The following is a 20,260-nucleotide window of genomic DNA, read 5'->3' on the forward strand; positions in this document are numbered from 1 at the left end:
AGTGGTGGTGGAGGTGGTGGGGGGGATGTGATGGCGGGTGTAGTGGTGGATGTCGTCATTGATGACAGACAGTGCAAAGTCAAGTCTTGTCGGTGAAAAGAATCCAAACCGAGTGCGGATGAATTTGATGCTTGACAACAGCATTGCCGAGCAGGATGGTGTCATTGCCGTAAGGTATTTCGTGACAATGGCCATGGCGGTAATGACGGTGGACAATGCAGAGTGATAAAGGCAACGGATGATTGAGCTAGATGTGGCGATTGGTCGAATGAAAGCGAAGAAGCGTCACTGAAGCCAGGAGTGCGACTGCTTTGAGTTCGGGATGGTGGGAAACAACCAAGGGAGACGGAGCTGACATGGTGTTGGTGGTGGTTTGGGAGGAGATGGAGATGGAGTGGGTGCTGTTAAGGTCTCCACAGGTGGTGGTGCATCTGTTAGGGATGAGTTGGGAGGAAAGGAAGTGGGCATGAAAGCGGATAGCCGATCAAGGATGACGTCAAGCTTGGCGGTCATCTCCAGAGTCTTGGTGGTTATCTCCAATGTTTGGGTGATCATGGAGGATAGGTTCAGGGTGAGGTGGTATACAACCTCTTCAAGTCAGTCTAGGGTGGCCTGGTGACTGTAGTGAGTGGGTATGGTTGAAGGTAGGGGTTCCGACAGGTAGAGACAGTCATGGATGACAGGTCGAACCAATTGTTACGAACAGAAGACTAAACTAACTATGCTAAACTACAATAATGGTTACCTTCATAATTCTTCTCTGTTTATTTCATTCATTGCATTTCTTTTTATAGTATTTACAATGTCTAATATTGATAATGATATCAATTCTGTTGTAACAAAATTGGATTGTGATTTGGAGCTATCCCCTAATAAGCAACAATGTTAACGAAATTAGGCACTACTGCTGGGTCCCTTCACACGTAATCATTCAGGTGCGTTGGTTTGGTATGGGTGTGGGTTGGTCTGGTGTATACTATGGTTTGTGGTGTATGTTGTGGTAGGTTGTTGTTGCTATCAATTATTTATTCCTCTTAAAAGATGAGGAAAGTGGTATTGATATAATTAACTAAAGGTTGTTATGATACATAAACATCATTTTATTTTAAACATCTCATCAATATTTTTTTATTTATTTTCATCTCTATCTTATCATATTTATATTTTTCTTTAATTTTTATTTCTTTTTTTTTTTTTGGTGTTGAATAGGTTAATGAGTGTTCATCAAATATTTTTCATTGACTGATATTTACTGTCATTCTCGTCCAGTACTTTCTATATGGTATATGCCTCAAGCCTAGCAACCCTTTAGAGGATGAAAACACTATGCAGTTGCGGTCTCATTTGAGAACTTGAGCCTGCAGGTACACTAACGATAATCATTCTAACCATGTTTGATAGGTCGTTGCTGACTATTTGTCTACTTTTGTCTCTTTGAAAAGTGGGTGCTGACTTTCACGTTGACGTTGGGAACATTGTTCGATGGAAAGCAACGAAAAATTGGGGGACTAGAAACTAAATAATGTATAAAGCACATTCCTATTAATTTATATGAGAAGGTTCAAAATTCAATTATAATAACGGGGGACTAGAAACTAGGAAAACTACTGCAATTCACTCACTTCATACTCTAAAAACTCTTATAATTTCCATTCATTTCTATCAATTCCATATAAACCAAGCTAAGGGGATATAACTATTGATCGTTGGTGTCACTTAGAAATTTTTTCGAAGAGTTGAAATCGATCATTGTTCGACCATGCTAATTAAGAATCGAATATGGTAGAGTTATGAGATTTGAACTCGTCTAAATTTTGAAAAGTTTGGAATGTGAAAGATTTCAAAATCATAAGATAGATTCGAGTACATGAGACAAAAGCTTAAATATCCAATGGTGAATAAGATATTTGCCAAGTGTTGGAGCACTGTTTATTACTTTAGCAAGAACTTCACTTCCTTGGGTCATTTTACTTATTGAACCAAGTTGGGTCCGCTATATTAGAAAAATATTATCTTAAAACAAGAACAAAATAGCCATCTTGTCCACTTATGATAATGTGAACAAACAAAAAAGAATATACATATATGGTTTTTCGGCTAGTTAGCAACCCTTTAGACTTCAAAAATTGACTGTGAATGGCTAATAACTTCTCAAAGAAAAAACTTTAAGAAATAAGGATACTGAATACGACGCTAATAAAAATAATAAAAAAGGTTATTTTGAATAGTTTTTTCATGACATGTGAAACACTTGGAAGCTTCATAGAAGCAAGCAACCCAATGCTGGTTCTCGCTAGTTTCCTGTAAGAGTTTTATCTTTCGTGGTAGCTTCTCTTTTCAAGTAATACACGCGCACATGTGGACCTAATTGGTAAGGTGAAACTTCTCTTCCCTTGCCTCGTACCTTCTCAACTACTAATATGGTCTCCGTTTATATATGGCCACAAAGCACATACATAGTTTCACTTAACCAATCAAATCAAATGGATTCTGAAATCGTTGAGAGCACTGACATGGCCGATATCACTGTTGATGCAAAGAGTTTTAGTTGGGCAGTGGACAGTGCGATAAAGAGTGAGACTGCGTCAATTTCGGGAGAATCCCGAATCCATAGTTTTTGTTCCGTAGTGGACAATGCCATAAGGAGTAGGACTGCATCAGATTTGGGAACATCTCCTTCTCCTGTCCATAGTCTTGCTTCGGCAGTGGCCAATGCAATGAGCAGCAGTAGTGCTGCACCATTTTCACAACTGGAAGTGGTGCCCAACGCCACTGGACTTGTTCCTGCACGATTATTCACCTGGTCTGAGCTTAAAGAAGCCACCTACAATTTCTCACCTCACAACCGGATTCGTCATTTTGGAAGCTTTTTCTTTGTGTACAGAGGCAAACTCGTTGATGGTCGTGAGGTCGCAATCGTTAAGGAAACCCCGTTTGGTAAGTCTGAATTTGCCATCTTTTCCCGTTTAGACCATAGGAACTTGGTTGGGCTTGTTGGGCACTGTGAAAACAGAGATGAAAGGCTGTCAGTGTATGAGTATATGAAGAATGGGTCATTGCATGATTGCTTGCAAGATAAGAACAATGTGGACAAGGATTGCAGTGTGTTGAATTCGTGGAAAATGAGGATCAAGATTGCTTTGGATGCTTCCTTGGGAATACAATATCTGCATAATTATGCAAATCCATCTATTATTCACAGAGGTATCAAGTCTTCTAATATTCTTCTTGATGCCACTTGGACGGCTAGAGTATTTGGTTTTGGATGGTCGTTCATATGTCCAGAACCTGACGGTGAATACGAAGAGAGAATAGTGGGAACCTACGGATACATTTCCCCTGAGTACGCCATGTGGGGTGTGTTGACAGCAAAGTGTGATGTGTACGCGCTTGGAGTTGTATTGCTTGAACTTTTAACGGGTAAGAGAGTTATATTGCCCTCTGAGGACGGTGAAGAACCACGTTTGCTGGACTTTGCAGTGCCTCCTATTTTGGCTGGAGATTTGGTCGAAATTTTGGATTCAAGGGTTGGACCACCCGATGTGAAAGAAGCAGAGGCACTGAAGATCCTGGCCCATACAGCTATACGTTGTGTGGAAGTGGAACCGAGGCATAGACCAACCATGAATGACATTGTGGTCGATTTGGATCGGGCTTTTGCTATTTGTGGTAGTAGCCTATATGATGAGAACTTTTCCTATTCCAATGCATTACCATCACATGAGTCCAATCATATGACTCCGGATCCTCTTGATACGGACTCATGTGATATTCCAATCGACGAAGAGATTCTTATTATTGATTTTCTTAATAGTCTGAAACATCCAAGTCCGAGATAGTACCGTGGGAAACGTTACCACATCTCATATTAACAGAAGTTGTTCAGCAACACTACATGACCGTGATTGTTCCACTGTTTCCAGCCGTTGTCACCCAAAGTTCACTTGGATGGATTTTCTATTTTTATGTAATGCTTGACTTGTAAGAAAGCATATGTTGTATGTGATTTTTTTGAGTGTTAATTGAATTCAACTCAATTCTATACATCTCTTTCTTGTTTGTTGTATGAGTGTGTGATGGAGGGTAAAATACATTTGTACCTTATTTCACTTTCAACAATTTAGTGTCAAGAGCTAGGTTGTCTTGAACCATAGTCAGGGACTATTAAGAGATATTTGGGACAGATTAACTTTGTCATTTCTTAAAATAATTTCTTTGGAAAATAATCATTATGTTTGACATTAGCTATATCTTTTTTTTGAAGAAAAAAAAAGTTTTTTAATGCATATATGCCATAAAGATATATGATTTTTTTTCCAACAGCTTTTCTTCAAACTCGTTATCCCCAAATTATCCATAAATTTCCTAACTTTTTCCTTTGAAGTTGAGGCATACCATAATGCTCAATCTCCTCTACTTTTTTTTTCAAAAAAAAAAAATTATTTATTTATCACTATAACATTAGTGTAAAATATTTATTAATTAATTAAATTAAAATTATGATTTATATCTTGAAACATCTCTAGCCCTCAATTATTATTCGTACGTAAATCTCAAATGTTTTTTTATAGTTACAATAAGGGTCAAAAGGCCCAACCCAATAATGCTTTTTAAGTAGATCCAAAATCACACACGAGCCACAAACTGCAAAGTTCTTAACAATTTTGTGCAATTTAAAAGCCGATTTATTCAGACAAAAACAATCGTAATATTCAGCCAAAATTTTATTTAACCTTGGCTTCCCATTTTGAAACTTTGGGAAACTCTCGGCGTGACTGAATATCTATTAAATGATGCAGTGATTTCCTAGTCTTCGAAAAGATAACGAAACCATCAAACCATATTGAATTAAATGCACTATATATCCTCATTGACAGGGAAGAAATATAATGTAATCAGACTGATAAAAAAAATGGTGTATAAAGGGGGCAATCAAACTGATAAATAATCATTTGATTCGAGAATATATTTGTCTTCGTTCGTCCACTTCATTCATCCAATCACTGAGCCATAAAAGTCCCTTGTACCCATAATATGTAGCAGCAAGAAGTATGACCAAAATAAAGACAAATAGAAGAAGCCACTTCATTCTGGAAATAATTTTCTGTTCAATAATTACATTCATAAGTGGTCAGCGAAGGAAAAGGCAACTGGAACTTAGAGATAGCTCTTTTATTAAGAAAACTAACATTACCTGTAGTTTTGATGCTTCCTTGGATTCTAGAACCTGTTCCCGCCTTTTTCGCCGCTTCCGAACTGATTTTTCTGCATCTGGCTCTTGCACCTTCAATACTTACAGAGTATTAGCCACTACCACTGCAGATCTGACTAAAAGCGTGCCTCCCCAATTTAATGAAAACATTGAAAAACAATATAATTTAGGAGTAAATAGTTTATGCACACATCAGCATAAAACGTTGTCCAATCACAATTGAATATGTAAGATAAGTTTGTTGACTTTTAGAACACCTATTTTAAAAATCATACTTACCATGATTTCTTATTGGCTGACAGTATAAAAAAATTCACAGACAATGCATAAAATTAAACGGAAGAAGTTAAAGCCATTCCATATTGGGAACAAGGTAATTAATAAAAACTAAGTAGAATTACAGAAACAGAGAGAGAACTTATCATGTAGTCCAACAATTTTGGGCACACTATGAAACCATTTAGTTGCTTCATGAGTTTAGATACAATTTAGGTTCAAGGGGAATGGAACCAAAGCATTAGACACGGGATCACCTTGGTCTTATTTAAAATAAATGGAGTAAATAAAAATGGTTTTTTTTCCTTAATTGGTAACATATGCATTCACTCAATTTTTAACCAATGATCCCCACGTCCTCATTATGCCAAGTTATTGTGGCTATCTGGAGTTTGAAGTGCTGCGTGGAGCATGCCCAGATAAAGGAACTTCTTTCAGCAGAATGGATAGCACATTTAAAGATTTATCCTAGTGGTAGAATTCACTGATACTGTTAGTTCAAATCAATCTAGAATGGTCATGGACAATGTCAATTAAGGTTTTCAAGCCTCACGCCCTCACTCATTCACTTGACCTAGCCTTTGAATAATATTCCTAATACCCACTATTTCCACCTCTTCAGTCTTTATATGTAGGTCTAAAGATTCATGGGAAATTCAAGGTATCGTATTGGATGAAAATTTAATTTTAGAACCTTAAAATGTATGCATATATGTGCATATGTAGGGGTATTGCCCAAGTATAAAATGGGTCTAACATTCTCACAATGCATAATATTTATAGGTGTTGCAAATTTGTATCAACAGAATAAATATAAATATTGTAGAAAAACCCAGAGAATTTCACTCTTTCACTATCCTTTTTCCCACTCTTTAAGAAGTAGTTGCTATTATATTTGTAATTCGAGTTATGAAACAACAGGGTGTCCTAAAATAGTGAAATACAAACTCTACATTTTGCCAAGCATCAATATCTATATGTATTTGTGATTTGGTATACAACTCTAACTTGGTTCTGAAATTTACACCATTACCTTAAATGGCAATGCAAACACAAAGATGCCTTTACAAGAGCTAAATTTCCACAAGTACAATCCAACTTTATAGCTTTGATGAAAATAAAGAAAGCAGCAAAAAGATGGTTTGGAGTGTATGTGGAAACTTCTGACGGAAACATGATTACCTCTGTAACTCTAGTTTTACGTAACTGTAGTTCTGACTCAACAACCTGCACTTTACTCTGACAATCAGAATTGCAAGGAATGAGTCCAACTCCAAATTGAATTTTTGAAATATCAAATGTAATGCAAGATATTTTTACATTAGTTATCTAAGAAATCAATATAAAAATAATGTCCTCGTTGAGATTTGTGATTGATGTAATTAGATATTTTCATACTAGTTACCAATATAATCCGATATAAAAAGATAACTTAATATCGATTTGTCAATTCAAATAATGTAAACCCAACCTTCTTGTTAAGAGTTATAGTTGATGTAAATTTACATCATTTTCAATACAACTGATTTAAATTATTAATTTTTGCCATTCAAACTAACATAGTTAACAAAAATGATATGATTATAGTGTTTTTAGATAATCCGAACATCTAATTAAAATTTTTAATAATTGATGGATACAATTTAACTTTTAATTATAATTAAGTTATAATTTTAAACATAAAAAATATTGATGCAAATAATCTGGATTCTATGGGGTACAAATTTGTACGGCAGCACTCGTACTAAATATCATTTCCCAAACAGGAAAAAACATGCTGTCAAATGTTAATCACTTCTTCTTTCAACCCGTTGCTAATATTCTGAATTCTTTGATAAAAATGCACCAATGCTGGTTCTAGCTAGTTCCCTGGAATTGGTGCAGCAATTGGTCAGTAAACAGTAAACAGTAAACACATATGCAAGTGTCGTAAGGAAGCAGTAGATGACCACGTCTCCACCAAGGAACATACTTAAACAGTTGATGCAAGTGTCCATGGTTTACTTTGGTGAGGTGAAAAAAACGTCTTGAGAGAGAAATTCGGGAACATCCAATAGAGATGTCCCTGCACCTGCAGCTTTTACTTCTGCAGTGGACAATTCGATGATGAGAAGTTGTTGTGGAGAAGTTTGGAAATAGAATATATACATAATCATTTATATTCTATTCACGGAAACATCAAGTCCTCCAACATTCTTCTTGATGCCACTTGGACGGCAAAAGTATCTGATTTTGGGAAGGTATCAGCAGGAACTCGACATGTATGGACAGAAGAGAGTGATGTGTATGGGTTTGGAGTTGTACTGCTAGAGCTTTTAACGGGAAAGAAACCTATACTCAAGAATGAGGAAGATGGAAGCACCCGATTACATGTGAAAGACTTTGCAGAGCCTGCTATTGTGGCTGGAGAACTGGTGAAAATTAAGGACCCAAGGGTTGGACCACCCGGTGTGAATGAAGCTGAGGCACTGGAGTTAGTGGCCCATACAGCTATCCATTGTGTGAAAAGGGAAGGGAAAGATAGACCAACCATGGCTCACATTGTGCTCAATTTGGAGAGGGCTTTGGCCACTTGTGGTAGTGACCATCGTAGCCCTGAGAAAAGAATGGCTCTTTAAAGATGAGGAAAGTGGTATTGATATAATTAACTAGAGGGCATTATGATACATAAACATCATTTTATTTTAAACATCACATCAATATTTTTTATTTATTTTCATCTTCTGTCTTATCACATCATAAATCTTATCATATTTATATTTTTTTTAATTTTTATCTCTTTTTTTGTGTTGAATAGGTTAATGAGTGTTCATCAAATATTTTTCATTGAATGATATTTACTGTCATTCTCGTCCAGTACTTTCTATATGGTATATGCCTCAGGCCCAGCAACCCTTTAGAGGATGAAAACACTGTGCAGTTGCGGTCTCATTTGAGAACTTGAGCCTGCAGGTACACTAACGATAATCATTCTAACCATGTTTGATAGGTCGTTGCTGACTATTTGTCTACTTTTGTCTCTTTGAAAAGTGGGTGCTGACTTTCACGTTGACGTTGGGAACATTGTTCGATGGAAAGCAACGAAAAATTGGGGGACTAGAAACTAAATAATGTATAAAGCACATTCCTATTAATTTATATGAGAAGGTTCAAAATTCAATTATAATAACGGGGGACTAGAAACTAGGAAAACTACTGCAATTCACTCACTTCATACTCTAAAAACTCTTATAATTTCCATTCATATCTCAATTCCATATAAACCAAGCTAAGGGGATATAACTATTGATCATTGGTGTCACTTAGAAATTTTTTCAAAGAGTTGAAATCGATCATTGTTCGACCATGCTAATTAAGAATCGAATATGGTAGAGTTATGAGATTTGAACTCGTCTAAATTTTGAAAAGTTTGGAATGTGAAAGATTTCAAAATCATAAGATAGATTCGAGTACATGAGACAAAAGCTTAAATGTCCAATGGTGAATAAGATATTTGCCAAGTGTTGGAGCATTGTTTATTACTTTAGCAAGAACTTCACTTCCTTGGGTCATTTTACTTATTGAACCAAGTTGGGTCCGCTATATTAGAAAAATCATTATCTTAAAACAAGAACAAATATAGCCATCTTGTCCACTTATGATAATGTGAACAAACACAAAAGATTATACATATATGGTTTTTCGGCTAGTTAACAACCCTTTAGACTTCAAAAATTGACTGTCAATGGCTAATAACTTCTCAAAGAAAAAACTTTAAGAAATAAGGATACTGAATACGACGCTAATAAAAATAATAAAAAAAGGTTATTTTGAATAGTTTTTTCATGACATGTGAAACACTTGGAAGCTTCATAGAAGCAAGCAACCCAATGCTGGTTCTCGCTAGTTTCCTGTAAGAGTTTTGTCTTGGGTGGTAGCTTCTCTTTTCAACTAATACACGCGCACATGTGGACCCAATTGGTAAGGTGAAACTTCTCTTCCCTTGCCTCTCACCTTCTCAACTACTAATATGGTCTCTCTTTATATATGGCCACAAAGCACATACATACTTTCACTTAACCAATCAAATCAAATGGATTCTGAAATCGTTGAGAGCACTGACATGGCCGATATCACTGCTGATGCAAGGAGTTTTAGTTGGACAGTTGACAGTGCGATAAAGAGTGAGACTGCGTCAATTTCGGGAGAATCCCCAATCCGTAGTTATTCTTCCGTAGTGAACAATGCCATAAGGAGTAGGACTGCATCAGATTTGGGAACATCTCCTTCCCCTGTCCATAGTCTTGCTTCCGCAGTGGCCAATGCAATGAGCAGCAGTAGTGCTGCACCATTTTCACAACTGGAAACGTCTCCTTCTCCTGTCCATAGTCTTGCTTCGGCAGTGCCCAGTGCAATGAGCAGGAGTAAAGCTGCACCATTTTCACAACTGGAAGTGGTGCCGAACGCCACTAGACATGTTCCTGCACGATTATTCACCTGGGCTGAGCTTAAAGCAGCCACCAACAATTTTTCACCTCACAACCTGATTCGTGATTTTGGAACCTTTGGCGTTGGGTACAGAGGCAAACTCGTTGATGGTCGTGAGGTCGCAATCGTTAAGGGAACCCAGTTTGGTAAGTCTGAATTTGCCATCTTTTCCCGTTTAGACCATAGGAACTTGGTTGGGCTTGTTGGGTACTGTGAAAACAGAGATGAAAGGCTGTCAGTGTATGAGTATATGAAGAATGGGTCGTTGCATGATTGCTTGCAAGATAAGAACAATGTGGACAAGGATAGCAGTGTGTTGAATTCGTGGAAAATGAGGATCAAGATTGCTTGCGATGCTTCCTTGGGAATACAATATCTGCATAATTATGCAAATCCATCTATTATTCACAGAGATATCAAGTCTTCCAATATTCTTCTTGATGCCAGTTGGACGGCTAGAGTATTTGATTTTGGATTGTCGTTCATATGTCCAGAACCTGACGATGAATACGATGATGAGAGAATAGTGGGAACCTACGCATACATGTGCCCTGAGTACAGGAATGGAGGTGTGTTGACAGCAAAGTGTGATGTGTACGGGCTTGGAGTTGTATTGCTTGAACTTTTAACGGGTAAGAGCGCTATACGCAATAATGAGAAAGATGTAGAACCCTCATTTTCTTTGGTGCACTTTGCAGTGCCTCGTATTTTGGCTGGAGATTTGGTCGAAATGTTGGATTCAAGGGTTGGACCACCCGATTTGAAAGAAGCAGAGGCACTGAAGATCCTGGCCTATACTGCTATATGTTGTGTGAAACGGAAAAGGAGGCATAGACCAACCATGAATGACATTGTGGTCAATTTGGATCGGGCTTTTGCTATTTGTGGTAGTAGCCTATATGGTGAGAACTTTTCCTATTCCAATGCATTACCATCACATGAGTCCAATCACATGAGTCCGTATCCTCTTCATTTAGAGGAATTTTTCACAAGACCTGAGAGTATTCCTCTCTCCTATTGGGATATTTATACGGATTCATGTGATATTCCAATCTACCAAGAGGATACGGACTCTGATAACTTTTCCTGCGGTACTATGTCGGACTTGGATATTCCAATCTACCAAGAGGATACGGACTCATATGATAACTTTTCCTGCGGTACTATGTCGGACTGGGATATTTCAGACTATTAAGAAAATCAATAATAAGAATCTCTTGTATTAACAAAAGTTGTTCAGCAACTCTACATAGCCGTGATTGTTCCACTGTTTCCAGCCGTTGTCACCCAAGTTCACTTGGATGGATTTTCTGTATTTATGTAATACTTGACTTAGAAGAAAGCATATGTTGTATGTAATTTTTTTGAGTGTTAATTGAATTGAACTCAATTCTATACATCTCTTTATTGTTTGAGTGTGTGATAGAGGGTAAAATACATTTGCACCTTATTTTACGTTCAACAATTTAGTGTCAAGAGCTAGGTTGTCTTGAACCATAGTCAGGGACTATTAAGAGATATTTGGGACAGATTAACTTTGTCATTTCTTAAAATAAAAACTTTGGAAAATAATCACTATGTTTGTGACATTAGCTATATTTTTTTTAAGGAAAAAAAAGTTTTTTAATGCATATACGCCATAAAGATATATGATTTTTTTTTCCAACAGCTTTTCTTCAAGCACGTTATCCCCAAATTATCCATAAATTTCCTTACTTTTTCCTTTCAAGTTGAGGCATACCATAATGCTCAATCTCCTCTACTTTTTTTTTCAAAAAAAATTATTTATTTATCACTATAACATTAGTGTAAAATATTTATTAATTAATTAAATTAGAATTATGATTTATAACTTGAAACATCTCTATTCCTCAATTATTATTCCTATGTAGATCTCAATTGTTTTTTTATAGTTACAATAAGGATCAAAAGGCCCAACCAAATAATGCTTTTTAATTAGATCCAAAATCACAGGAGCCACAAACTACAAAGTTATTAACAATTTTGTGCAATTTAAAAGCCGATTTATTTAGACAAAAACAATCGTAATATTCAGCCAAAATTTTATTTAACCTTGGCTTCCCATTTTGAAACTTTGGGAAACTCTCGACGTGACTGAATATCTATTAAATGATGCAGTGATTTCCTAGTCTTCGAAAAAATAACGAAAGCATCAAACCATATTGAATTAAATGCACTATATATCCTCATTGACAGGGAAGAAATATAATGTAATCAGACTGATAAAAAAAAATGGTGTATAAAGGGGGCAATCAAACTGATAAATAATCATTTGATTCGAGAATATATTTGTCTTCGTTCGTCCACTTCATTCATCCAATCATTGAGCCATAAAAGTCCCTTGTACCCATAATATGTAGCAGCAAGAAGTATGACCAAAATAAAGACAAATAGAAGAAACCGCTTCATTCTGGAAATAATTTTCTGTTCAATAATTACATTCATAAGTGGTCAGCGAAGGAAAAGGCAATTGGAACTTAGAGATAGCTCTTTTATTAAGAAAACTAACATTACCTGTAGTTTTGATGCTTCCTTGGATTCTAGAACCTGTTCCCGCCTTTTTCGCCGCTTCCGAACTGATTTTTCTGCATCTGGCTCTTGCACCTTCAATACTTACAGAGTATTAGCCACTACCACTACAGATCTGACTAAAAGCGTGCCTCCCCAATTTAATGAAAACATTGGAAAACAATATAATTTAGGAGTAAATAGTTTATGCACTGATGTCAGCATAAAGCGTCGTCCCATCACAATTGAATATGTAGGATAAGTTTGTTGATTTTTTGAACAGCTATTTTAAAAATCATAATTACCATGATTTCTTATTTCTTATTGGCTGACTGTGTAAAAAAATTCACAGACAATGCATAAAATTAAATTAAAGAAGTTAAAGACATTCCATATTGGGAATAAGGTAATTAATAAAAACTAAGTAGAATTACAGAAACAGAGAGAGAACTTATCATGTAGTCCAACAATTTTGGGCACACTATGAAACAATTTAGTTGTTTCATGAGTTTAGATACAATTTAGGTTCAAGGGGAATGGAACCAAAGCATTAGACACGGGATCACCTTGGTCTTATTTAAAATAAATGGAGTAAATAAAAATGCTTTTTTTTTCTCAATTGGTAACATATGCATTCACTCAATTTTTAACCAATGATCCCCATGTCCTCATTATGCCAAGTTATTGTGGCTATCTGGAGTTTGAAGTGCTGCGTGGAGCATGCCCAGATAAAGGAACTTCTTTCAGCAGAATGGATAGCACATTTAAAGATTTATCCTAGTGGTAGAATTCACTGATACTGTTAGTTCAAATCAATCTAAAATGGTCATGGACAATGTCAATTAGGGTTTTCAAGCCTCACGCCCTCACTCATTCACTTGACCTAGCCTTTGAATAATATTCCTAATACCCACTATTTCCACCTCTTCAGTCTTTTTACGTAGGTCTAAAGATTCATGGGAAATTCAAGGTATCGTATTGGATGAAAATTTAATTTTAGAACCTTAGATTTATGTATGCATATATGTGCATATGTAGGGGTATTGCCCAAGTATAAAATGGGTCTAACATTCTCACAATGCATAATATTTATAGGTGTTGCAAATTTGTATCAACAGAATAAATGTAAATATGGTAGAAAAACCCAAAGAATTTCACTCTTTCACTATCCTTTTTCCCACTCTTTAAGGAGTAAGTAGTTGCTATTATATTTGTAATTCGAGTTATGAAACAACAGGGTATCCTAAAATAGTAAAATACAAACTCTACATTTTGCCAAGCATCAATATCTATATGTATTTGTGATTTGGTATACAACTCTAACTAGGTTCTGAAATTTACACCATTACCTTAAATGGCAATGCAAACACAAAGATGCCTTTACAAGAGCTAAATTTCCACAAGTACAATCCAACTTTATAGCATTGATGAAAATAAAGAAAGCAGCAAAAAGATGGTTTGGAGCAAATGTGGAAACTTCTGACGGAAACATGATTACCTCTGTAACTCTAGTTTTACGTAACTGTAGTTCTGACTCAACAACCTGCACTTTACTCTGACAATCAGAATTGCAAGGAATGAGTCCAACTCCAAATTGAATTTTTGGAATATCCATTGGATGGCAACCAGCAAGATGATATGCTGCTTGAACATCTTGACAAACCCACTCCTTTTTCAATGTTTTGCATTTGCATCGAACAGTGACCTGGGAAGAATGATTTCATATTTTAAAAGTCAAATTGGATAAAAAAAACAAAATAAGTGTAGTCATTTTCTTAGAATGCAGTAGCTAGAACAGTAATACAAAAACACCGTTTATGCTAATTGTGTTATATTCAAATTCAAGGCATGAAGTTATAGCTATTGAATTGTGTGGTACCTTTTTACAGCATTTCTCAGCATTTGGGCATTGACCAGGATGACATGTCTCTGGGCATAGATGTGTACAATTTGGCAACTTTCTGCAAAGCAATGTGACGAATAGAGTCGTCATCTAACTTTAATAATCAATTAATAGAACAAGAAACAAGGAGGAAAGAAAGCCTAACAGAGATTTTTAACTTAAAGTTAGTTTCAAATGCTAAACTAGATCTTTAAAAAAATATAAAGTTAAATTTGCTACTTCCTAAATTACCTGTGACATGGCCCACCACATGAACGGACAGTCTCTTGACCCTTTGCAGACAAGCTGTTGTAATATAGGCACTCAAACACATGGACCATCGCACCACAGTGACATGACCGTTTAATGAGCACCTTGCATGGAGGACAGTCTTCAGGATGGCATCGCCTAGGGCAGTGATGTGGACATGCTGGCTCTCTTTCCTGATCAATGCAGTTTACACATCAAGAAACAAATTATCAGCTTTGATTTTAAAAAGAATACAGGAGTTTCTTTCAACTTTACACAGGAAGACAAATGAGAAACTTCAACAACTCAGCTTAAATCCAGCGTAAAACATAAAGAATACATCAAAGACCGTGAATGACAAAGACACCAGTTCAAAATAAAGAATAAAATATGGATTAATGGAATTAAAGAAGATTTAACACCTTTTGGCAAGGAAGATAACAGTCTTCACAAGGTTCGCTCCCTTGTAACTGGTTCTCCAAGGCATGGCAGGTTTTTGTACAATAATGATTAGCACATGGTAGAGGATTACCACATAAATTTTCACAGGAGAACTGTGATTTATCAGAGCAGACCATCTGATAGGAGGGTGGAAAAGAAACAGTAACTACATTAGCAGCATAAAAGTAGTTAATGCAAATTGCTTTTGGGAAAATCATCAAAAAGAATCTTGCATATCAAAGTTCATATAGAGCTTTGAAGATAAGCAAAACAAACCATTCTCTCAGCTCCAATGTGTTGCCCAGCACATGATCTCCACACAAGTTCTGGGCAAGGAGGGCATGGAGTGCCAGGAACACCTTCACTTTGTTGTATAACCTTCTTTTTCTTTGGTTTAAGAGAAAACTCTGGATTAGGAGGAGGCCTAGCACCATGACACCTTCACAAAGACAAAAGAATCGAGGAAAGCAAATAACTAAAAGTTAAATGTACGGACTGGTAATTTGGTCATGTGATACTAGATTCTGATGAAACTCATGCATTACTTAGTCAAGACTCAAGACATGAGTAGAGACAAATGGATCTGTGTTTTTGGACTTTCCATTTACGCTAAATGCTAAAAAAAATCCAAAATCCTAACATGCAAGCATTAATTTTATTGTACAAAAAGAGAAATTTTATCAAACCTTAATTTGCATGTATGACCACATTGGTACTCTTCGGCACAAGGTAGGCGACAAGGATGACAGGCTCCATAATGGCATTTATGTGGCTAGACAAAAATAACATTTTGTTAATAACACAAAAAAGAAAAAAGATGCACCATCAACAATCAAGCATATGTTTTTTTTCTCCAAATTAATGAATATATATAAGTATAAATTGTATAATAATGATATCTATGGATATCTTATAGTATAGACTTACTAGTGCAATGTCACAAAATTAAAATTTTAATTTTAGTAATACACAGCCAAGTTTTACAATAAATAAACCTGTAAAATTTTATTTAAAAACAAGAAAAAAAAATACTTGAAGCTACAACTGATATCTAGGTTGAAAAAAAATCTGAAAGACCTAAAGCTACAAATTAATAAATTTCTTAAAGTCATAACTTATAACAAGAGAAAATAGCAGTGATTAAATAGGGATAGCAACAGCTAGCACATCATATAAATGGTTGTAGCCAAACCAAATGAAAGGACTGTATGACCCAAACCTTCTCCAAACTCATTCTAAATTTTCTACAATACAAGAAACATGGCTTGGTAGAAAATAACCATAAAGTAAAATGATACTCTATTAAAGACACGATATTACCATTTGTAGAAAAAAGAAAGTCATAAATCATTTTTTTCTAAATTATTTTCCTCTACCACAGCTTCAGCTTACAACAAATCCAGAATATCTGCTAGAAAATTTAAATAAATAAATGCCTGCGTCCAAACAAGTCAGTATCAAATGATACCTTGATATTTGATGCATGCCGGCATAAAGGAGTGATAGGACATGGCTTAGGACATCTAGGTGGCTTTTGGTCCATTTCAGTACCACATGGAACCTGGTACAAAATCCACAACTCAGCACAGATAATTCAGGCAACTGAGGCAAGTGCTAGCAAAATTTGAAGAAATCCAAGTACATAGCATCAAGATCCAGAATATTAATATAAGATAACAGTGCCATAACAGAGAAGAGAAAATAGACCTCCGTAAACACACACAAAGGAAGACATAACAAAGAATACCAGTGTGTTTGTGTGTTTACTGACACAAACAATCAGCAAGATTAAGTAAAATTATCAATTTATTAAAATTAAAATACAGAAGCCCAAAGGTAACAGCAATAAGTAATCCCTTGTTTATAAGATCCCGGAACTTCCAGTTTATTTAATGTACAAATATATAGTACATAAATTAACACTAAGAAACCTCCTTGATTTGATATTATGCATTTACCTATGTTGTTCCACAGAATATACTCAAATGACTTTGCCTTCATTTAAATTATCACGATGTAAACGTGATTATATTACACAAACAAAGATGATATTTTGTTGATCAACTGTTCAGCACCAAAGAGCCCTCCCCACAATCAACTCAGGTTTTCACTTTTGGTGCTTGAAAATGAGTGGCACATGTAAAAGCAAAGTCTTCTTCGACAAATGTGCCTGCCGAAAGTTATCAAACTTACTAACAGATAATGAGCCAAACATCATCTGGCCATCAACTTCCATGAATTAATCAGTTTATACTTAATAGTTAATAGTCTTATATTTACAGAGGTGATTACAATTTACTAATAATTTACGTTCAAGAATCTCAAGTTTTGGGAATACAATTATAAAATGGGCTTCACAATAATAACAAACATGTACATTCGAAGACTTATATTTCATGTAACAGGATAAGATCCAGCAACTATTTAGATCTACTCTCTTGGATAAAATCCTGGTGTTCACATTCATACCTCAAAACGTGTCTCTCCACATGCACATGAAATTGTCACCATTATTGGGCAAGGAGCACAAGGACCTCTGCAAGAACAAGAACAAAGCTAAGTATCATCGTGATGTGTTCTGCCTATGTCCTATACTTCATCCTTCACTAGTTAGAGATTAAAATATGGTTTTGTACATATAATATGCATAAGAGATCAATTAGGTCCCTTTATCCTTTTCTTTTTTTTTGTTTGCCCATATTCTTAAATAAACTGATCAATGACTAATTTGACTTATTTAAATAATAATATGTTTCTTCTCTATCTAGTCCCTTGTGATCACATTGTTAGTAGATGATGATGACACATTGATAATAATTAGCATTCATGTACCAAAAAGACCTTGGTAGTAGCATTTGAATAAGAACATAGAAGAGATAATAATTGGGGCAGCCAGATATCTGCATTAGCCATACGGCAGTTGGGACGGCCTGATCTCAGCCTAAAAGCAATCTGACCAGTGCGGTTTTCAGCCTAAAAAATGAACAGGCTGACCTGATTTCAGCTCAGATCTAGGATCATAAAAAGTTTCAGTTCAGGGGATCATGTTTCATGAAACTAATCTTTTAAGTGTAAACTTTAAACATTAAACAAAGAAGTATTTCGGCTATTCACCTTGTTGTCTAAAGGAGTACAGACAAAGCCCTAGGGAATATAGGCAGAGGACATACCTATGGCATGGAGAAGGACATTTATGGTTCTTACATCGAAGCTTCCTGCCGCATATCTAATAATTTTCAGAAACAAAAGAAAATCAACCAACGCAGTCCATCACAACTCACGAATCTTCTGCCAAAACAAGATAACAGCTACAAAACAGACACATACCTCAGAGCAAGGAGGGCAATCCCCATCACAGCAGCGGCGCTTACAAGCATGTCGACCGCAGTCACGCATCCTCTGACACTTCCTTTCGCACGCCAAATCTTGATAGCAAGGAACCTACTCTAAGTTCAATCAACTATGCCTACCACAACCATTTCACTACCATAAACCGATACACATCCAAATTCAAAAAAGCAGTAAGCACTTACATCTTTCTTGAGGCTCCCGCATCGACAAGACTTCTTCACAACAACCCTGCAAGTCTCAACGCACTGCCCACGGTGGCACCGCTCAGGGCACCTGTGGTAGCCGCAGGGCAACATCTTATCACAGGTAGCCCCACAAAGCTGCAGAGGAGCATCACAAGGCATTCCTTCATAAACCCTTTTCCCACAAGGGCACGTTCTCTTCCCCTTAAGGGGACACTCACCACACTCACCAGAATGGCACCCTCTCTCACAAACATGCTTCCCACAGCCAAGCCTCTTCTCACACGGATTCTCACACTGAAAACCACGATCAAAGCACTCCCTCTCCTCCTTGACCTTCCCACACCGGCACGTGTACACGCCACGTGTCCGGCAAGGAGGGCAAGCGCCAGGGTGGCAAAGCTCAATGCAACGGTGAACCCCACAATCCAAAAACTTGGAACAGGGTTTATTACATGAAAACTCCTTGAAGCCACATCGTCGAACATCTTCAAGGCACCCGCAAAAGCATCGAACTTTAACCAGTTTGGGACAAGAGGGGCACGGCCCGGGGTGGCAGAGAAGCAAACAATGGTGGCCGCAATTGTGCTTCAGCGGTCTTCCACAAACCTCGCCGCAAGAGTGAGGTAAAATCCATGGATCATTGGGAGGGTTCTCTATTTTGCCGCAGAAGCAAAAGTAGGTTTTGGGAATGTGTGATTTGTTGTATTCCGATCTGCATTTGGGGCAGTTCCAGAGGGCGGTGTCGGAGGCGCTGGCGGAGGAGATGGAAAGGCGTGTGACGGCGCGTGCGGCGGCGAGGTCGGAGGCCTGCCGGGCCCAGCTCTGGATGCAGAAGAGGTGGAAGACGGCGAAGCAGAGGGAGGAGCAGGACCAGGTGGGGTCCGAGGGTTTGATGCGTTCGAGGCAGATCAGGCACGAGAGGGCGCCGGCGGAGGAAGAGGTTAGGAAGGATTGGATCTTCGAGAGGTCGGTGCCGGAGTGGCCGGAGAGTTCGAGGTAGGGCTTAAAGATGGAGTCGGAGAGGTCCGAGTGGCGGAGGGGGGCGGAGGAAGAGGAATCGCCGCCGTCGGAGTCGGAGTCGGAGAGTAGCGGTGGCGGTGGCGGGGAAGGATGAGAGTGGTGAATGTGAATCTTATTCCATGGTGATGTCATGTTGCTGGCAATGCTGCGATCCACCCACCTGTGTAGAGTGTGATGTGACTCTGTTGATGCTGTTGTTGTCTCTGTTTTTGTGTTTTCATCATGTTTTGTTACTGCATTTTTAACGAATTAAATAATGAGTTTTAATTATTCCTAGTGTAATAAAGTTTATTTATTATCTAATAAAATTGTATAATTATATTTAATAATGTATGATAAAAATCTTTAATAATGTATTTTTAGGTAATGGTATTACGAAATATCTATTTATTACTTTTATAGTATTTTTCTGTATCTTATTTTATAAATTTGATAACTTTAAAAATGTGTTTTTACTCTATTAATATGACTTAAGAGTGTATTTAACATGTTATTATAAAAGCTTAGAAGTTAGTTTTACTGATTTATAAGTTCTTTAAATTTACTTGTTCCAGTAGTTTTGATCTTATTTTTAGAAGCTATTTTAATTTGGTTTTAGCTTATAAGTTATTAGCTTCTTTTTTAAAATTTTAAGACTGATTAGTTTAC

At 36.8% G+C, this 20,260-nt stretch overlaps 2 protein-coding genes across 6 annotated transcripts; one reads left to right on the forward strand and one right to left on the reverse strand.

Annotated features, from left to right (window-relative positions):
* Window positions 1-2,442: 2,442 nt before the first annotated feature.
* Window positions 2,443-11,354, forward strand: LOC114396534 (putative serine/threonine-protein kinase-like protein CCR3). 3 transcript variants are annotated; one of them, XM_028358556.1, is made up of 2 exons: window positions 2,443-2,756; window positions 9,834-11,354. In XM_028358556.1, the coding sequence occupies exons 1-2, from the start codon at window positions 2,484-2,486 to the stop codon at window positions 11,148-11,150; spliced, it is 1,590 nt and encodes a 529-aa protein (XP_028214357.1). In that variant the 5' UTR covers window positions 2,443-2,483; the 3' UTR covers window positions 11,151-11,354. The 3 variants fall into 3 exon arrangements, with proteins under 3 accessions (XP_028214357.1, XP_028214358.1, XP_028214359.1); XM_028358557.1 differs by lacking the exon at window positions 2,443-2,756 and having other exon boundaries at window positions 9,523-11,018; window positions 11,085-11,354; XM_028358558.1 differs by lacking the exon at window positions 2,443-2,756 and having other exon boundaries at window positions 9,524-10,975; window positions 11,063-11,354.
* Window positions 4,823-19,857, reverse strand: LOC114396533 (NF-X1-type zinc finger protein NFXL2-like). 3 transcript variants are annotated; one of them, XM_028358555.1, is made up of 14 exons: window positions 18,590-19,857; window positions 18,384-18,497; window positions 18,227-18,282; window positions 17,526-17,592; window positions 16,525-16,617; window positions 15,743-15,828; window positions 15,333-15,495; window positions 15,038-15,193; window positions 14,619-14,809; window positions 14,364-14,445; window positions 14,085-14,189; window positions 6,671-6,772; window positions 5,195-5,284; window positions 4,823-5,104 (listed from the first exon to the last, which is right to left on the reverse strand). In XM_028358555.1, the coding sequence occupies exons 1-14, from the start codon at window positions 19,742-19,744 to the stop codon at window positions 4,949-4,951; spliced, it is 2,616 nt and encodes an 871-aa protein (XP_028214356.1). In that variant the 5' UTR covers window positions 19,745-19,857; the 3' UTR covers window positions 4,823-4,948. The 3 variants fall into 3 exon arrangements, with proteins under 3 accessions (XP_028214356.1, XP_028214355.1, XP_028214354.1); XM_028358554.1 differs by lacking the exons at window positions 4,823-5,104; window positions 5,195-5,284; window positions 6,671-6,772 and adding exons at window positions 11,963-12,195; window positions 12,234-12,400; window positions 12,491-12,580 and having other exon boundaries at window positions 13,983-14,189; XM_028358553.1 differs by lacking the exons at window positions 4,823-5,104; window positions 5,195-5,284; window positions 6,671-6,772 and adding exons at window positions 12,023-12,400; window positions 12,491-12,580 and having other exon boundaries at window positions 13,983-14,189.
* Window positions 19,858-20,260: the final 403 nt, after the last annotated feature.

Source organism: Glycine soja, chromosome 18 (genome assembly GCF_004193775.1).
Source record: "Glycine soja cultivar W05 chromosome 18, ASM419377v2, whole genome shotgun sequence".
Taxonomy (NCBI): Eukaryota; Viridiplantae; Streptophyta; class Magnoliopsida; order Fabales; family Fabaceae; genus Glycine; species Glycine soja.

What these genes read in the sequence shown, in the direction of transcription:
- LOC114396534 (XM_028358556.1), top strand. Translation starts at nt 2,484, where the DNA reads ATGGATTCTGAAATCGTTGAGAGCACTGACATGGCCGATATCACTGTT. An exon ending in CACCATTTTCACAACTGGAA is followed by an intron (nt 2,757 to 9,833) that starts GTGGTGCCCAAC and finishes TCACAACTGGAA; the next exon opens with ACGTCTCCTTCTCCTGTCCA.
- LOC114396533 (XM_028358555.1), bottom strand. Translation starts at nt 19,744, where the DNA reads ATGACATCACCATGGAATAAGATTCACATTCACCACTCTCATCCTTCC. An exon ending in ATTGCCCTCCTTGCTCTGAG is followed by an intron (nt 18,283 to 18,383) that starts GTATGTGTCTGT and finishes GAAAATTATTAG; the next exon opens with ATATGCGGCAGGAAGCTTCG. An exon ending in ACATTGGAGCTGAGAGAATG is followed by an intron (nt 15,194 to 15,332) that starts GTTTGTTTTGCT and finishes CCCTCCTATCAG; the next exon opens with ATGGTCTGCTCTGATAAATC.